Genomic DNA, 21,036 nt, shown 5'->3' with positions numbered 1-21,036 from the left:
TGCAAAAAATATAGCACTATTTTTTTTCGTTTTTAGAACTGTAAAAAAAACCAACAAGGTCATAACTTGATCTGTCCTTTTTTACACCCTATATACTTGCCTAACAATTAGGGCAATGGTAGAGGCTCAATATAAACATATTTTTATTTATATTTGAAATTCACCTGGTGTGGAAATGTCTATGTTTTCTTCCACATTAACATTTATTTTCTTTATATATCATCATTTAATTAATCCCTACTCATAATCATTATTCAAATACATGAATGACATTTTTTCATTTTTTTTTAGCTAAATTTTTCTGTTCAGTTCTCTACAAAATACCTGAATCAGATTTGTTGGCATGAATGAAAGTATTTACAACATTTACTGAAACTGTAGTAAAGAATCTCCTTCTGCCTAAGTTGGGTTGTTAAATACAACCTTTCACAGTCATGTTTCTTAATTTCTAGGTTTGAAATATTTTCTATAGTCTCCAATACCACTTATTCAAAATAGCCTCTAATATGTTTATGTTGACAATTGCCACAATTTCCACCAGCCATCAGTTCTCACAAAAAAACCTGAATCAGCTTTGCAGGCATTACTACTATCTATAACAGTTAATGATATTGTAGTAAATTATCTCCTCCTGTCTTAGTAGAATTATCTCCACTTGCTTAAGGATGTACACCTCTGAGAAGCCAAAAATTTCTAGAATTAAAAATTTTCTAAACCTGAATTTTGGGTTTACATGACTGTAAAAAAATAATTGGTGATGAAAAAATCCTATGGTGGTGCACTTCTTTTTTTGCTACGGCCTTTGAAAGTACTCAATTTTGATAATTTTTCCATTTTTCATCAATTTTTACCTATTTTTGGGGCTATTATCATGAAAAAAATCACAGTTCTACAATCAAACTTTTTGTCATACTTTGTATAAAGATGAAGGGGACCTATCTGAATAAATTTGAATAATAAAAAAAATATAAGTAGGTGTTAATATTATAAGAAAGTTTTATCCTATTTTGATGCTTTTTTGAGTCAAATTTATCATTGTTGTCAATTTTGAAAGTTTGTGACTTTTCTCCCTTTTAAGAAAAAATTGCATATTTTTTCAACTTATATGTTTTAATTGATTGAAAAAATACATATCTAAGAAATTTGAAAAGAAAAAAGAATGTGGGATGTACATGTTTCTGGTAAAATCATTTTTTGTATTCCTCACCCATTTTCTCAAAATTTTGGCTACAAAGACTGATTTGATTGGTAATAAAATTTGAAAAATTGATTACTCAAAAACTACTCATTGGAAATACCCAATTTTTTCGCAGAGTGAAGTTTGATTATAACATTTTTTAAATTCATTGATATTTTCCACTTGTATAACATATTTTAAAAATAATTCCAGAACGAGATTTCAACGAGACTGAAACGTCAGAAGAATACATCCTTAAGTTGGGATGGTTGATACAACCTTTTTAAAAGTCATGTCTCTTAATTTCTAGGTTAGAAATATTCTCTATAATATCCAATGCTCCACTTATTCAAATTATTCTCCTGTTCATTCTTTTGGACAATTGCCACAATTTTCAACAGCCCTTTAGGAGAAGATTATCTCCCCTAACTGAAATGAATTGCTATACAGATGTATGACATAGCTTGAAACAGATAACTTCCTATACCTTGGTATGGATGATTTCCACAACCTCCAGCAGTAAGTCCCCTTATCCATGCATCATGGTAAACTGTTACTTCCCAATTTTGTTTTCTCTGTAAAATAAATCCAAAAATAAATAGGTCTAACAATCTCTGGAAAGTCTTCATTATGAAAATTTCTATACCACACAATATGCTTGAGCAAAAAAATGTACTTGTACACTTTTTGTTAGCTTGTTACTATTTTTATTTAATTATTCCGTGATTTGTTTTTGTCAGAAGCCAAAGTTTATTATTTATATCCTGTTTCCTTGATTTCTATTGGTTCCAAAGGATTCCCATTGTATGAAAGTTCAAAGGTTTATAGAAATATATTCTCTTTAGGTTTGAAGTGTTTTTTAAAACATCTATTATAGAAAAGTGGATACCAGCTAAAACATATGGAACGCCATGACTGCCTTATGTTAATGATCAGCATTATATGCAGTGCTCACAACATTATATGCAGTGCTCACACAATTATATGCAGTTCTCACACCATTATATGCAGTGCTCACAACATTATATTAAGTGCTCACGACATTATATTAAGTGCTCACAACATTATACGCAGTGGTCCAAACATTATATGCAGTGGTCACAACATTATATGAAGTGGTCAAAACATTATATGAAGTGGTCACAACATTATACATTTTTCGTTGATGAAGGTGATGATCGGTGATGGTGATGATGATGTTTAATATATGATGAGATCGTTCGGTAAACTTCGTTTTTTAGTGGAAATTACTGAATCCATAATTGGTAATGCCAAGCAATATATTTAAACAGTTATTATATATCATACAAATTTTCCTTCGATATTTCATTAAATAAACTTTTTATTATTTAACTTACATTTTGCCATTCACATTTCTTACGACGAACATAACTAGTTCATTCATTCACCTCTTAGTTTCATCTTTTCCTTACTAATTTCAATTAGTTTTAAATATTGTATACTGCTTTAATGATAACATGCTTTAATTGTTAGCTGGGTTTACCAATTATGGATTCGGTAATTTCCGCAAAAAAAACGAAGTTTACCGAATTATCTCATCGTACATCAATCTTATCATACATCAAACATCATCATCACCATCATCGATCATCACCTTTATCAACAAAAAACGTATAATGTTGTGACCACTTCATATAATGTTGTGACCACTTCATATAATGTTGTGACCACTTCATATAATGTTTTGACCACTTAATATAATGTTGTGACCACTGCATATAATGTTTGGACCACTGCGTATAATGTTGTGAGCACTTAATATAATGTTGTGAGCACTGCATATAATGGTGTGAGCACTGCATATAATGGTGTGAGAACTGCATATAATTGTGTGAGCACTGCATATAATGTTGTGAGCACTGCATATAATGCTGATCATTAACATAAGGCAGTCATGGCATTCCATAAAAACAAGCTTCTTACTTCCATATCATCTTCAGAACCTTAAGTTAGCAAGTTCGGATACCCCTCAGTCAAAAAGATTTAAAGGGGAAATATTGTTCAACACAAATCTATACTCTAACTAAAACAACCAGACTGACAGACCAACTAAAGACTGAGTGGATGATTGAATGACAGACATGTCAAACAATATATAATCCATAAGATATAGGAAGATATGGTACGAGTGCCAATAAGGCAAATCTCCATCTAAGTAACAATTAATAAAAGTAAATCATTATAGGTCAAGGTACAGCCTTTAACACAGAGCCTTGGCTCAACCCAAACAGCAGCTTTCTCTCAGTGAGGGGTATAATAATTTGATTTTAGTAGTCAATATTTGTTCTTAATATATATTTAACAAATACCTCATCATTGGCTATTTCTGATGTCAATGAATCTGGCTGTAAGTGACACAATTGGATTTCATCAAAGTTTCTTAATACATCTATAAATGGTATCCTGTGGAAATAAAATAAAACATAGAAAAATGTATCACACAATACTCAACCAAAAATGTATCACACAATACTCAACCAAAAACGTATCACACAATACTCAACCAAAAACGTATCACACAATACTCAACCAAAAATGTATCACACAATACTCAACCAAAAACGTATCACACAATACTCAACCAAAAACGTATCACACAATACTCAACCAAAAACGTATCACACAATACTCAACCAAAAACGTATCACACAATACTCAACCAAAAATGTATCACACAATACTCAACCAAATGTATGACACAATACTCAACCAAAAATGTATAACACAATACTCAACCAAAAATGTATCACACAATACTCAACCAAAAATGTATCACACAATACTCAACCAAAAATGTATCACACAATACTCAACCAAAAACGTATCACACAATACTCAACCAAAAATGAAGAGATCTGATATGAGTGCTTTATAAAAGAGTAGTGTGACGAAGCACCCATGCATTAAACTAGATTTAAAAGAGAAACATACTTAACACTTTTCAATATGAACATAAATAAAGTATGGTTATGACACTAAAATATATGATAATTTAAACATTACATATGTATCACTGTTTATCAACAATAGTTTACAGTTTATCAGGACATCTGTCCTCTAATAGTTTTTTAGGCATGGTAACAGCATTCAGTACAGATTTCTCATGTTTTATAAAGTGCAGTAAAAAAAATTATTGAAGAGATTATTTTGCTGAAAAATACAAGCAACATCATTATGAGTATATTTGAAGAATTACCAGAATTCACCATCATCTGTAATGACTATTCCAAGTTTTGTCCGTGCTTCCTGTGAAATGTTCCTGATTTCATCTGAGCTACAAAAAACCAGCCATTTGTACCAACAAATTTACATGAAAAAAAAATGTTTTTAAGTCATGTTTAATTCAATAAAACTAACAATTATTAGGTCTTTCCACTTTTCTGTGGAAAGACCTATTGTTTTTCTTCTGATTATTTTTTTTTTCTTCCGCCTAATAATGTTCATGCAATAAATATTTGTTTCGCAATATGTCGCTTAGATATTTGGTATATGATATGGAACAGTTTATGCGCTTTTGAAATTTACCTTGCGTAACCGAAGACTTTTCTTTGTAGGAGTTATCTCCCCAAACATTGTTTTCCTTGTGTCCACGACTCCTTCGCAACCATAAAAGATTACAACAAATTTATTTTATAAAATTGCTCGTTATATCCTTCGCATGATTTGTCCAATTTCGACCGAAGCAATATGAACGCTCCATATGAGAGTTATTTCCCCTTTTTTATTTGAAATTTTGAAATGTATTTTAAACTGAAACACCATAAGTGATAGAGACCTAGGATCTTTTGATTTGAGGTCCTTGGTCCAAAAAAATGAAAATTTGGTCAAGGTCAAAGGTTAAGGTCATATTCTAATTTTTTGAATTAGGCTTATTTCCACTCATTTCCAGAAACCGTATAAGATATCGACAAATTATTTTGACTAAATTGTTAGTTGCGACATGTCATAACTTAATAATTTTAGTTGAAAGGGTGCGTAGACAATGAACGGGAGTTTTTGCCCCTATCATATCTAAAATTATGCGTAAAGTGATATAACTTATTAATCATACATATTAGAGACCTAGGGTCTTTTGATTTGAGATCCTCAGTTTGTGACCTTCAAATTGAGGTCAAGGTCATAGGTTAATTTGACGTTCTAGATTTTGACCTTTGCTTTAAATTCATATCTATACATCATAAAGCCATATGAACTGACATTTTAGACTGATTTTAATATTTTAATATCAAAATAGATATTAACTGGTGGAAAGACCTTCAATTGTTGTCTGAACAATTGGTTTTTAATTGTTTATAAGATTTCTAGTGTGAAAAATGGAACAGCTGTCAAAAGAAAACAATAAAAATCTTGTTCTTTATAATTTTATTACAAGTAAAATTATGTATTACATGCATTGTAGATGCTTGTACATAATTTCTGTTTTTCTTTTATACAATCCCTATCTTTAAAAATTTCTTCTGAAGTTGTCTGACTGATCTATTATCTCTTTCTTTGTCTGTGTTGCTCTATTCATTGAACAAATAGCTACATTTCAAACATTGGCTTAATTTCAAAAGTAAAAGCCACTTGAAAATCTTAACTACTTATAAAAATCTCTAAGGGACTTAGTTTTGGTGATCGGTTAATACTTGAGTGCAAGAGACTGTAGGTTCAGTTTAAATTCAAATTAAAGAATTCAATACTGGATACCACAGATTTTTTTTATATAAACATCAAACTTATCCAACAAATCTTGCATTCCATATCAATTTTTAAATAAAAACTAAGCAACTTACTGATCAGACCAGTCTCCCTTCCATTCTGATCTGCCCCATGGATTTCTAAGACGTAACAACTGTATATTGTTGCCTCTGTATGGTACCTGTATGAAAATTCATCAATATCAAAATTGTTTTTAATCTGAAAACTACTAGTCCTTTCTTCTCATTATATGATAGAATCATTTTCATAACAGCGTGGACAAGACCATTACTTGGCGGGCTCAGGTTATCAATTGACTGGTCAGATTTGGTGAACGTTCGTCTCTAACACCAACTCGTCAGGTCGTACATGTACTGTTGCATTCTAAACGTCTAAATCAGATACTAATATGAATAACAAGCAGAGGACTTAACCTTGTGTGTTGATTTAAATGTTGAATACTTAAACTTTCTTGTTTTGTTCTTGTGCACCTACATGTGATTTACTTTATTCTATTTGAATCCCCATTGGAAGGCCCCTGACAGACTGAGTGAGTGAAAATCACTGTTATCGATAGCCGATGACAAACGCGTTTAAGATAAATGATTCAGACTGTTATTACCAACATAAATATTGCTGTTGTCCACGCTGTTATGAAAATGATACAATTGTCATAAATGATTTCTGAATGGAGCTTTCATTCATTAAAAAAAAAATCCAACATTACATAAGAAATGGTCACATTAAAAAATGTTAAAATGAAAGTGCAACATTTAATATTTAGCATGTTAAGAACAATTGGTTCAGTAATTTTGAATCCAGTATTGCAAAATTTGATATTTCTATCTTAGAATGAAATAATCCATCAAAAAAGATATTATACATTTTCTAATGAACTTATACATCCATTGTATCTATTTTCAAAATCACATTTAATTATTATCATTTTTCACGATCACATTTTATTTTTAAATAAAAGTATATTAGAAGGCATATTTGAACAGATATATATGTAGCTATTAAAATAATCTCTATAAACATACCGAAGCAATTCCAGTTATGCTATAGGCATGTCCCATGAACAAACCATTGGACATCTCAACTTCTGGTGTATTGGCATTTTCTGGTAACTACAAAACATCCCAGATATCATATTATATGTATTTTATACAGTCCTCTTTCTCTTTATGGGAACCAGTAGATTATGGCTCATATTAAAGTTACATATACAGGGGCGTAGCTGAGTTGAAATAAAGTGCAAGCATATATCGCCGAGCGGAGGGAGGCGAAAAAATTTTTGGACCATTTTATGATGAAAATGATAAATACCCTATCTGTTTCTTACTATACCATATTTCAAGAAACGATAGTAACATCCTAGTGGGTTTCGTAATTTGGAAACCCGGGAACAGATAAGACACAAAATGACAAGCAAAAACTTTCAACATTGAAAACTAACTACAGATGAAAAACACGGACCCCGAAAAATGTGGCGACCTCCGGTGCTCCGAAGGTAAGCAGGTCCTGCTTCTTGCAAGACACCCGTGGTGTTTCTCACGAGGGTCATTTTAAAATCAAATGAGAGGTTTCTACGACAACGATAGAAGGTCATTTGTAACACAGATACCCTAGGTGAATCAATAGTCTTTTGGACGAAATGACAATGGGAATACGAAATCAAACGGCTACTTTTAAGTCTTGACTTATAAGTAAGGGAAATAAATCTAAGATGTTTTCAATTTCAGGATTTTTTTTTTTTTTTTTTTTTTTTTTGTGAAAAACATGTGCAAGCAAATGATTTTTTGCGTAAAGGCAGATACGCGCCTGCATATATATGTGAGTATTGAGTATGTTACTATACTCAATTAAAGCCAGAGTTTGGACATGATGGACTGTTTGTAGTGATAGTATCACCAAATGTCTACATTCAATAAAAATATAAATTTATCATAACTGAATCATAACTGATAAAATTGAACTCAAACGGTTTGAAAACTTAAAATATTGTTGACAATGTGATTTTATAAAAGGTTAGACACACAAACATCTGTCACAGAAACTCTGCAAAGTTATCTATTAAGCATTATATATACATACCTGTCAACCTGTGACAATGAAAATGCAGGCCATGACCTGCATTGAAGAATCAAATCTCAGGTCATAACGCGTACGAACTTTTTCGAGCTGAATTTTAGTATTTATGGTACATTTTCTTATAATGTATATCAAAGATACCAAAAAATCAATGCATGTGAACTTGGTTAAGTCATTTTAAATCTTATTTATAATTATTTCATTGCACTTTTAAAGATTTTTATAAATTTGTGTAACAGTCTTATGTTCTTTACTTTTTGTGATCATCAAATATTAGAATTTAGTTTTCAAATGTAATTTTAAAATGTTAGAGACTTTTTTTTTTTTTTTTAATCTTTATTCGTGTTAGAGACTACTGGCAATGTATCCTTAAAACATTCCATCATCAAATTGAGAAGGAAATTAGACTATGATAAAATGTAGTAAAAGAAAGTATGAATGTAAAAAATAATTTTCAACTTTTTTTAAAAAAAATTGTATAAAGGTATAAAAATAATAAAAAGTTATTTTTCAATATGTATTTGAATTTTATATTTTTATGATTTAATCTTTTTCACCCATAAAACGTAAATATAAGGAATAATTTTGAATGGTGACAAATAAGGGGAAGTAACTCTTAGTTGAAATATGTTTGTAAAACAACAGGGCAATTTATTTACGACCTAAAGCTAAGGTAATTGGTGTTAATTAATAGTGTGTTTGACACCAAAGCTGTCAAGTGAAGCCATGCACTTAATGGGTCACTTAATTTGACAGTTTACATAGCTAAATGAACTTCCTGTTCATGGATGAATTACGAATTTGCCGGTATTTCAAACGAATATTACTTGTGAAATCAATCTCAAGGCTAAGAAATACGGGTGATATCGGGTCATTTTCGGAATTCCCGGGTTATTTCAATGACCCGGCGGGTGTACCGGGTGATCCCTCAGAATTGTGAAAATCTCGGGTCACACCCGCAGAATACGGGTCAGTTGACAGGTATGTATATATCTAGCCAATTATTGACCAAAAAAAACCCGAACATTTCTATTCAACAAAATTTTCAAGGTTTCAGTCAAATTTCACTGATTGTCTTTGAATGTACACTGTTTATAGCTATTGGTACTAAAAAATCATTGTTTCAATTCATAAAATTATGTATTAGCAATTTCTTGAGTGTTAAAAAATATCTATTTGACTTAAATTTTTCCAAAAAACTTACATGAATACTAGCACCCATTAAGGAATTGATCTGATAACTTTTCCATACTAGATCATATAAATTATGTTGTATCTTTGACTTGTCTTTCAGATCTATATATTCTGATATTGAACCAGTCATATCTACGATGGCATCTTGTAATTTACCGCCATCTAATGCTTCGTAATTACCTCGCAATCTACAAGATATAAATAATAGTATAGCCCTTCTGCATGTAAGGGAGCAAGAAACTCAATCTAGTTACAAAGTGAAAACATATGTTTTGTTACTAAGGAAGAGGACACAAACTTCCATTTCAAAAACAAAACAAGAAAAAAGAGATTTTTGAAAGAACACTGTCACAGCTAGTAATAAATCTATAAATTAAATTAAAAAAGCTTTATTTTCTTGAGATAAATTGGTTTATTTTTACTTTTATTTTTGTTAGTTTGAAATGCTGCATCAAAGGTAAATTAAGAGTAGATTTGACAAAAAAGAGGAAGAGGTTTTATACAAGTGAAAGGCTTAGTATTACTATAAAATATGTGTACAAAGACTTTTTTCGAAAAGAAAATTGTTTATTCTATTTAATTTTCAGATATATACTGCTTTTGAATGATGTTTTGTAGTACCCTTATTGATATTCAGCTTTCAGTGACCTTGACCATGACACCTGTTGTTCAAAACACATCAATATCACAGCCCAAGTTCTCAGGTTTAAAAGTATCATTTTTCAGTATTTTAGTTCTTTTATCACAATACAATAAAACGTAGTGTCAGAAATACTGCATTTTTTAGCATTTTTTTCAAGAAGCATTTACATTAAAGATTTTAAAGATGATGAGAGCGAATATTTTGGTAAAGTACAAGTGTGGACACAAATCAGTGTGGAACAAATTTTTAAAAAATTTTGTGTTAGTGTGCGTGACAGTGTTATCATCACCAAGTTTATAATTGGATAAGAGTAGATTTTTAATTGCAAAAGGTCACCTACAGACCCTTCATAGAGTTGTTGCAATGTTTTCTGTATGTGGAGGGAACTGTCTCACTGAAAATGTGAGGTATACAAAAAACATACTTAGCATAAGCTTTCTCCAGGAGAGCTGGCCAAAATTCATCTGGATCACTCCTGTTTCTGGCATATATCAGCTGCATGCCATCTGTTGGTAGTAAATCATCAACGATGACCTCCACCCATTTACCATACCACCAAAAGTTAAAACGAAATAAACCTAAAGTAAAAAGAAAAAGTTATAATCTGAATGAGAATGAAATAGAGTAAATTTTTAAGATGGATAAAAGGGGTGAATGATACCAAACAAACATTTGAATTCATAAGTAGAAAATAAACTGACAAGGCCAAACAATCTTTTCTTGTTTTTTGGATTGTTATTTCATACATTTGCTAAATGTGTACAGAAAAAAAATAAAGATTCTCTCTATTTACCAGAGTTTTTGCAAAAAACTACAATAAGGACAGAAGTCTTTAATAAATATAAAAGGTTATATATTCTTAGATCTTTTCCTGTCCATTTAAATTTTGAAAGTTGAGCCGTCTATACATCTAAACATATCTCCGTAGTCCTTGTCAAAGTCTTGGTCTATTGGTATATATCTTAAAATTCCAGCATAGTCCTTGTCAAAGTCTTGGTCTATTGGTATACATCTGTTGTCTGTTCCATCGTCGGGTTGTTGTCTCTTTGACACATTCCCCATTTCCATTCTCAATTTTATTATCTAAACATACCTGCATTTTTTGTGGGAAAAATTTGGTTGATCATGTAGGAAATCACTGAAGCATAACTGGAGTGGGCCCTCTCTTAGGCAATCATTGGGAATCAAAGGGAAGATGGCAAAACATTGCCCGAAATGAAAGAACATGTTCGTTGTGTAGTTCCGGTGAGATAGGCGACGGATTTCATTATTTGTTTTGCTGTCCGCATTTGAAGAACGAAAGACAATTATTTCTACAAATTAAGTTTTCAAATAATCCAAATATAATTTCATTTTTTTCATTATTAAATAGTAAAAAAACAATCTGTCTTAAGGAAACTGTGTTTATTTATTAAGTGTATTAATAAAAACGTTTGTCCCTCCATGTAAATGTAATCTCATAAGCATCTTACAGATCATTTTTCCTTCTTATATCATTAATTCTACATGTTACTAAACATGTATGTCATCATAATTACGGTATTTTTTTTTACCTTAACTATTGTGTCTTTATTTATATTGTATGTTTCTCTGTAAACTTGTATCTAGTTTTTAGAGAATAAAGTATCTATCTATCTATTGGGCCGCCACTGTTTTTGGTTTATTGATACACATCTAAACATACCTGCATAATCTCTGTCAAAATCTTGGTCTATTGGTACACATCTAAACAATAGTTTAGGTATAGTAGATACCACAGCTGCTCCTGCTATAAACCAACAGTTTCCTAAAATATTTTAATATTTTAAATAGCATGTTAAAGAATAAACTGAAACATAAGTAGACTTATATATTTGAATAAAGGATATGTATGTTATCAAACGAAAGAGACAACATCCCAACAATAAAATAAAACAAAGGAAACATCCATGAAAGGATATTCTATATCATCATCATAGATCTATGTCAGCATCACATTACCATCAACATCTCATCATCATCAGCTTACCGCCAACATCTCATCAGATCATCATTGAGGATCATCATCATCATCATCATCTTAATTACCATCAATATTTCGTCATGATTATTATATCATCATCATCCTTCCATCAACATCTTCATTTCTCCAGTTTAAAAATATATGACTGCAGAGCCATGTAATTATATACAGATAAATTGTAGTCTAACACAGCATCATGTTTAAGGTTCATCTCGAGCGGTGTTTCATGTTGTATCATGTGTCTCAATTAGGAAATTTAACACATTAACTGCATGATGATTGACATGCCTTTATATCGTACTTAACTTTCTCCTCTAGTACAAACGTTGAAGTGATTTCATTTCAATTTTATATCTGGTAATTCTACTATAGGTAAATATGTACTGCTAGGTCTACCTTAGGTAATCTACGTTATTCAGTCCTGAACATGCTTGAAATATTTGCTACTGGACGCTAATCAATCGTTCGATCAATTTGGATAGTTGTCGTCAATTGGCAATCATACAACACCTCCTTGTCATATAATAATGTCTTCAAGATATAATTTCCACATCTTAACTTTAAAACGATTCATAGGTTAATGGTCAATGAAAATGTAACTGTGAATATGAACACATGTATTGCTTATACCAGGTTGTTACTTCACATAATTGGTTTTTAAAATCACATCCCTTTCCTAATCAAGTAAAAGATATCATCTTTGTTTTACTAACCATAAAGTGTTGATACCTACAATTTAGTTCAATGAAACTACTGTAAACATTACTTGTTTTACAGCATCGTTTATCTCATTCTAACTCACCTAAAACTCCTTGGTATAAATCATGCCTTGAAAGTCCGGCTTTTACGAATCTAGGATTAACAACTAGGTCCTGGAAGGAAACGTATTTTATGTGAATTAAATATAAATTTTGTATGCTATTACACGACCCTCATCTATGTCCTTTCTAGTTTTACAACTTTGCACGTAGTTATATGTGCGGGATATAACAAAATAAGTCGAAATGGGGACATTTTAATTTATATCTAATGTTGGGAGAATGTCACGATCCCCGAACGGAACCTCTTCAGCAGTTCTTTGGTGGAGATACTTGCCACTGGACGTTAAGCAAATACAAGGGTGAATCGTTGGATTACGTCTGACGTCCGGAAATTAATCCAAGATAAGAAATATCGAGTGACTCAGAGTCCTAATGTAGCATACAACAAAGTCTAAACAATTCAGAGTATGCTACAAAAGGTTAAGTATTCTCAAGTAAATAAATAAGGCCGTTAGTTTTCTTGTTTGAATTGTTTAACATTGTCATTTCGGGGCCTTTTATAGCTAACTATATGCGGTATGGGCTTTGCTCATTGTTGAAGGCCGTACGGTGACCTATAGTTGTTAATTTCTGTGTCATTTTGGTCTCTTGTGGCGAGTTGTCTCATCGGCAATCATAACACATCTTCTTTTTTATACATCAAGTAAGTATACCACACATTGATACGCATCTACATGTCATTTCTCACTTTTTAACTTACTACCAGACAAGTGATTACTTGAGCAAGAGTTGTACATCCTCAGTTTAGAGAATATGTTTTGTTAGGGTTGGTGTTGCTTATTTTCCAGTTTTTATTTTTAATTTTTTTTGTAAAAGTTTATTATGCATTTGTTATATTAAGTTTTCGAAGAAAGTGAGTTGATATCGTGATAGATGTGTCTAACCGTCTTTCCGTTTGTCCGTCCGAAGATATTTGAAAGTATACTAATACATATGACATTTTAGTATACAAGTTAAACGCTTGTAAATTTCGAATAGCACACTGTGGTGTGTTGAAGGATGGAAATTTTTCAGGCATTAATTTCAATTGTCACAAGACGGAAATGAAGTCCTTGTTTTTCTTTTAAAATTTGTTCCAAAAGAGTCCTGATGCTAATTTGTGTGTGTTATCAGACGTTTGGAAGTCGGTTAAGCGACGGGGAAAATTAATGAAATTTTCTTTCTTTTTATAACATTGAACTACTAGTATTGAAACATTCATATGAAGATCCCGAAACATGAAAAAAGAAGCCTTAGTTTTCTTTATTTGAGTGTGAACAAATGATATATCATCTTACTGCCTATCGTAAGCTACTTCCTTAGTTTCAGTTGAAATACATACCAATGTACAATTAGCCAGCAATGTGCATTTATACGTCACCAGTTAGAAAATTGTATAGCATACACGAGTAGATAAATGTTTTATTACCAGTATAAGGTCAAAATCATAACTAAGATGATAAAAGTATTGTACATACGTGTTGTTAATATTACGCACATCTAATAAATATGCACTAAAAGGAGCACCACAATAACCCACGTTCGACATTGAAGGCATTGAATGATAGCGCATTGGTCTTTAACATTCAGTGGCAAATATTACAGGGGTATCATATATATTAGTGACATACGGACTTCAAAACCCTGCTTTGTACCATACTGATTTCCTGAGTCGTATTTTTACGCTGGTGTTTACAAGGTATCAGCTGAGTCAGCAGGACTAAAGTCATTCATTAAATGACGACCGAGTATACCACATTTCATATGAATTTTGAAAGTTGTATCTATTGTATATACATACAGCACTTTAAGCAGTACATGGGCAATTGGCCATGTCTTAGAATATGACGGGATTTTTTTTTCGAGACCATTAGCCAGGCCAGCTTATACAAGGCGACACAAAACCTAATTAACCAGTGCAACTGAACGAAATCCAAAAAAAAAAACATTTTGGTGGCAGAAAGTTTACGGTAAGGGCCCATACTTTGTTCTGTTCTTGAACGAAAACTGGTTGAATAAAATTACATTAATTTTAAACTTGAATTCCTAATGATCAACCTACAAGTACGAACAACGTTAACATAAGGCGACAGTTAGGACATATCTACGAAAATCTCGTTATTGAATTTCTATGTCATTTTATACACCCAGTATATAGCTTCTTTGATAAGAATTTTGAAATCTATGTTACCCCCTCTGGATTCTAACAGACTCTACAGTGTGCTTTTGATACGAAAATTCCAGGCACGTAAGAAATGCTGTCATTCTACAAATTATGTGAACCTACTAGTAAAGTTGTATTCAATTGTTCAAGGTTTACTAGAATCCTCAATATCACAATCGTATATCTATCATTTTGTCGTAGAAGATCCTTCGGCAGAAAACTGGCGATAAAAATAATATTTCATGAAGGTGTGAAATAGTAAATATGACAATAAATTGACGACAGCAGTAATTTGTTAATAATATATCTTATAATTTTGAAGTGGAGGTCACTATCCGATTCATCATCTGGACCATGTGGGTGGACTTATACATTTAATTCGGGAAATCAGTTCAGTGTTGGGAGGGAGCTTTTGCGAACAAAGAGTTGAGGGGAGCTGGCTGGGTTCATGACGCCCTAACGTGAAATAGAAATATAGAATAAAAAGAAAAAGAAAAGAATAATGACAACATCAGCCACTATATGATACACAGAATATTGGGCACAAATAAATTTTTATTTAAGACCAAAATAAAACAAAGCAATAAATGTACTTTCTGCAATGAAGTTACTGAAGATATTGAATACATATTTTGGACATGCCATAAAATAGCAGATCTGTGGATAAGACTCGTGGACTGGATTTATAACCAAACACAAATAATTATTCCATTTAACATGGATATAATTTTATTTGGAAATTAAGGAAAAAAACAAAATAATAAAATAAAAAACTTAATAATACTTTTACCAAAATTCTTTAATCTATAGAACAAAACTGGGTGAAAATCAAGTAAATTTTGCAGGGCTTAAAAACTATCTAAAAGAAAATCTAATACTAGAAACGAATATATTTTTTAAAACAAAGCCTCTTCACATTGCCAACCTCTACTGGGACCCCTGGCTTCCATTGTTAGAATAATTTACACTTAAGAAACTTAGCATTACCCTATGTAATGTTATTGTGTATTTTGTTTTTTTTTTTTTGCCTCCTCCACACCATCATATATGTTTTTATATAATATACTGTTATATGTTGTTTATTGTTTATTGTCTTTTGTTCTTGTTCTTGTGCCTAAAATGCTTATACATTCTTTAATATCTGTTTTGTGTTTGTATGTATTTTATTTACAATGGCAAACCAACTTTGCCAAATTTATTGAATGTTGTATTTTTTTTTTTTTGCTTTTGTGTTTTATTTATTTATTATTTTCTCTTCTCTTCTCACTTTCTCTCTTTAATAAAATTCTCTCTTTATTGAAAATTAAAAAAAACTAAAAATAGAAAAAAAAAAAAAAAAAAACATCAGCCACTATATAAAAAAAATGTAATAAAAATGCGATCTAAATATTATGACGATGACACTTACAGGTGGGCGGCAAAATCTATTTGTGTCAGAGTTGCAATCAAAGTTTGTGGTTTGTGCATAATCGGCAATAATGTCGACATTTCAAAACATATTTTAAAAAAAATATGGGCTTAACAAAAAAACAAAGGACTTGCACAGAACGTTAATGATCTATACAATATACACTTTACAGTAAACGAAAATCAAAAAGATCAATAGATAACAAGACCTTTATTTGTATATCTTTACGTCCTTATGAAAAGGTAGGACATAAAAAGATAAACTTGGTATGTAGCTCTTTTGATAAAAACTATAAAAAAAAAAGTTATATTTTACTGGCCACATTTATATTTGATTTTTGATTTTTGATGTTTTAAAGCCATATTTTAAGCACTGCATTTAAGCTAATTCATGGAGGCCAGTTTTTCTTGGTGGAGGCAGTCCCATATTTATATATTTTATAGATGTACCGCATTGTAATACACATTGGTCACAAATGCCAGAAAAATACGGTATTCAACCAGAAACTCGTCTGAATATGCATGAAATGTTTGTCACTGTACAAGAAACAATTGTTGTATTTCCAAGGTGTTGTTTTTGGCATCAATTAATGCAATAATGTGGGTTCATTTTTTCAAGGTTACACATTTTCGTAAATGTGTTTTTTTATCGGAAGATATCTGATGAAAATGATTTGCAAATGTTTATATGCAAGTCTTAGATACACAATCTAATTTTAAATTAATTTAATTCGTGGTTTACCGTTATTCACGAAATCAACGCAAATTGTTTTTAAACGAATACAAATGAATCCAATGGTAATAATGAATATTGATGCTGATTTGTTGGTAATAACCTCGTTTTAATATTCAACATTAATGTCTTAAAAAGCTGAAAACAAATCTTCAGTTCAGGTGCAATAACATTAATTAAATAAACGTCTGTCGATCTAAACATCTGGCTATTGGCTTAGACTTAAATCTGGCACAAGACAGCAATTATTGTCTGGTAGAATGTAGTTTTTGTTTTTGTTTTGTTATCATATACATGCACGTTCTACTTTGATCAGATTTAACATGGAGACATCTATAATATTACTAGTGCATCATAAACGAAACCAGTCTTTCGTTTCATGTGGAAATTAGTATACTGTTTTTATTTGACACACATATATATCAACAATTATATTTATTTTAACATAAAATCTGATCTATAGCAAAACCACCAAAGACACCTTACATTGTATATTGCAATTTTGTTTTGACTTACAATAACAAAAGTATAAAGTTTCCTTATTTTAGTTTCCGTTCATTATATTTTTAACGATTTCATTTCGGAAATTAACAATTGAACAGTTAAAAAATAAGGAAGAAATTTAATGAAACGATTCATAAAAAAACTCATATGTCACCGGCGAATTATTGATTAGAATATCTTTTGGGTTCCCAAGGTTTAAATCTACTAATGTTGATATATATAGCTATTGATTATATACATGAGAATAAACTTAGTTTTCCGTAAAGTTACCATTACTATAATGTCTATAATATTGATAAAAATATAACCATATACATTTAGTTCACCACCTGTTAATAACTTTTAGCATGACAATGTCAACAATTGCCCCTACTCACCCTTGGACGTTTCCATATAACGCTCCTTACTCCTGAAATCCGAGGTTGTGCGCCGGAGAATGTTAATGAGGAGGTACCAGGTGAAAAATCAGGATCCACAAATAGTTTGTTTTTCCGAAGAAGTTCACTTTTAAGTCCTAAATAATCTTCTTGTCTTACGAGCCCCCTAGGTAAACTCATAATTGGATGTCAATATCCTTTAGGAAACAGGTAAAGCGTTTCCTCTGGGCTACACCGGTCTTATGTGAAAGCAGTATTTTAAATTATGCAATTTATATATATTTACTTTACAATTCATACTGCATATTAACGCTAACGAATCCACACTGTCACACGGATGAAAAGACTGAACTTGGATTTAAATATAAAAAAGAAAGGTACAGTAGAGAGGTCCCATAGAGGTTGGTCGTAAATAACCAATATTGCGTATCATATATGTGTTTGTCCTGCTTGTTAACCTCCCAGTTGTAATAATAATGTTATAATTTTCTATATTTTATAGACGGACATAAATCCAAACAAAAGGTACAAACATAATAAATGATACATCTTATTTATACAATAGAAGATAAATGATATGGAAAGATATCGCTCTGCATTGGTATGATATACTATTAAAGTATGTCCTTAAAACTTCGATGTGCAATGGTATGATATATATCTTTAAAATTTCGATATGCATTGGTATGGTGTATGTCTAAGTAGGGTGTGCATTGGTATGGTCTTTATAGTTTAAAGTATCACTATACTTAACTGACAAATTGTTGGGTTTTTTTTTGTTGGTTTTTTTTTTTTTAAAGTTTTTACATAATCAGATAGAACCTTTTTGTGGTTAATTATATAGTAAATACTTATCAACATTTGCTTATCAGTGATAAGTGCACCATAGACGTATACCAACTGTTGCCTTCTATTCCTGGAAATCAGGGTATCTAACAGTTTAATTAAAAAGTATGAGCACGCAATTCAATAGAGGTCTGAATTTTTATGAGATTGGGTATCTAGATAACTGTTCCAATAATTAATTTCTGGACGATACAAGGCCAGCATATGTTGTTTATCGCTTGGTAACGTCTGCACAAAACCAAACAAGGTTATGTCGCGACGAGGGTCACATTAATAATCCCCCTCCTGGTTTAAAACTGCGTTTCTGTGGGTGCCAATGTGAATAACAAACGAAATACAAACTATTTGTATTTTTATCCATCTGATGAGTTGAGCCTTTTCAACTGATTTTATAGTTCTTTCTTATGTTGTACTGTAAAACCACTGTCCCAGGTTAAGGGGGGGTGGGGGCGATCCCGCTAACATGTTTAACCCCACCATTGGCAATCATACCACATCTTCTTTTAATACTCATTGGTTGTGAGTATTAAAAAAAAAAACCAATTCATAGTGATTATTCACATGACGTTTGTTAAAGGTTGGAACTTTCTCTCAATAATAGGTAATGAGTTAAATTAATTAACAGCACTGGGATATGCTATCACACCGTACTTTCACGTTGTTTCAGTGGCACATGTCTCTCTCTCCTCGAGGTGAGACTGAAATATCAGACTGTAGAAAATAAACTGCGGCTGAACAGAACATACATTTGATATTCACCAAAGATCACTGAATTGCGTTAATGTAAGCTATTATAGCCATTTCAATCCTCTCCACAACATTACATGACAGATTATATACTTTATTTTCTGCACAATTTAACGACAAATAAAACTGTTTACGCACTAATTATTTGTGCGTAGGAACGGACAAGAATTTACAAAAAAAAGATTAAATTTTTAGTTGTTCTCAGTCACCAATTTTAGCTATGAATTAACTTCCTTTGAACATGATTTTACAAATGGCATGAATTATAAAAAAAAATACAATTGAAAAATATAAGATAAAGTTTAAAACAAAACCAATGTAACATGCTTTATATATATATATAAATAAATTTGGTGTATTTACTGTCTTCTGATTGGTTAAAAGAATTAGCTTTATTTTCAATGTTATCAATTTTTATGACGACACGCCCACTCTAACGTTGTGTATTCATACGCAAATATCTGTGTACGTTGTTATTCGTATTAATATACATCTTTGAGCCTTATTTTTGATAGAAATTTATTTATAATGAATGGCAATAATTTATTTTTAATTTATTGAACCATAAAATTAATTTTTGACTCTTCACATTTAACATAATCCGCTTCGCGGATTATTCAATGTGAAGAGTCAAAAATTAATTTTATGGTTCAATAAATTCAAAATAAATAACAGCCATTCATTAAATATTCTGTATTCCAAAAGCAATACTGCTTATAGGTACCAAGTACAATAAATGTTACATTAAATATAATAAGCAACAAATATTACAATAAGGTAATTCATTAATAGGCAATTAATACAGCATATTTCGTTTCGCCTATGTATGGGATAATGACACACTTCATTTTTCTTAATGAAGTGTGAATGAAGTGTAAATTGGTATCAATCTGAACTTTTTGTAAAAAACCCAGCGTCATGAAGTATTTTAAAGGGACATTAGCTGGCAAATTCATGTTCACCGATTTGTCTGAAATTCACATAGTTGATTTATAAAATACTTAAACGTATATCTAAATGACAAAAAAATATAATAAACGAATAACAATGCATGAACTCGATAAAAGGTATCAGCATTTCGTATAATTTTGGTTTACTTAAAATGTCATATAATAACAATCGAGGTGACCTCCCAGCCGATTGTCATATTATCCGAAATGAACATAAATATAAATAGATAACGACCACGTGCAATTTGATTTTACTAGGTCTGTTTGATTTCATATTGTAGGTGACTGTATAAGAATGATCTTTTTGGGAATCGAATCATATACTATCGCTCCCGGAGATGCGACAAAAAATCACCCTTTAGAAATTAAAGCTTTATAATAAAAATAGGAAGACCTGGTATGATTGTAAGTGAGATAAATCAGTCAATTATCTAAATGTGGATAAATTTGTAAGAGTATTGTTGAAAGCCTCCGACAAAGGTTCTACTAAAGGCATTGATCTTAAACAGACAGCTCGAAATTTAGACAAAAAGTTGCCGGTTTCCAGTTATTTTTTTAGCCATTTGACCAACCTTTTATATACAAAATGGTTCGAGGGTGCTTTGAGAGATGATAAGATTTCAACTGAATTTGAGGTCATAAGGTTAGATTTAAAGGTCAAAGCATCAACAGATATACTGAAATTCAGGTTTTTTCT

General features: G+C 31.2%; 1 protein-coding gene across 2 annotated transcripts in view; it reads right to left on the bottom strand.

Annotated features, from left to right (window-relative positions):
- The window catches only part of LOC143045608 (calpain-B-like), a 36,292-nt gene extending 18,084 nt beyond the window's left edge, over nt 1-18,208 (bottom strand). Inside the window, exons 1-10 of one of the 2 annotated variants that reach the window (XM_076218218.1) lie at nt 17,797-18,208; nt 12,614-12,683; nt 11,494-11,595; nt 10,234-10,387; nt 9,177-9,354; nt 6,922-7,008; nt 5,974-6,059; nt 4,395-4,472; nt 3,508-3,601; nt 1,665-1,752 (exon numbers count right to left, since the gene is read on the bottom strand). In XM_076218218.1, coding sequence (XP_076074333.1) covers nt 1,665-1,752; nt 3,508-3,601; nt 4,395-4,472; nt 5,974-6,059; nt 6,922-7,008; nt 9,177-9,354; nt 10,234-10,387; nt 11,494-11,595; nt 12,614-12,683; nt 17,797-17,976 — 1,117 coding nt within the window. In that variant the 5' untranslated portion in view covers nt 17,977-18,208. The remainder of the gene's footprint in view (nt 1-1,664; nt 1,753-3,507; nt 3,602-4,394; nt 4,473-5,973; nt 6,060-6,921; nt 7,009-9,176; nt 9,355-10,233; nt 10,388-11,493; nt 11,596-12,613; nt 12,684-17,796) is intronic. The other variant, XM_076218219.1, reaches the window with a different exon arrangement.
- Nucleotides 18,209-21,036: the final 2,828 nt, after the last annotated feature.

Source organism: Mytilus galloprovincialis, chromosome 9, assembly GCF_965363235.1.
Source record: "Mytilus galloprovincialis chromosome 9, xbMytGall1.hap1.1, whole genome shotgun sequence".
Classification (NCBI taxonomy): domain Eukaryota; kingdom Metazoa; phylum Mollusca; class Bivalvia; order Mytilida; family Mytilidae; genus Mytilus; species Mytilus galloprovincialis.
This window is presented reverse-complemented; position numbering and strand designations above follow the sequence as displayed.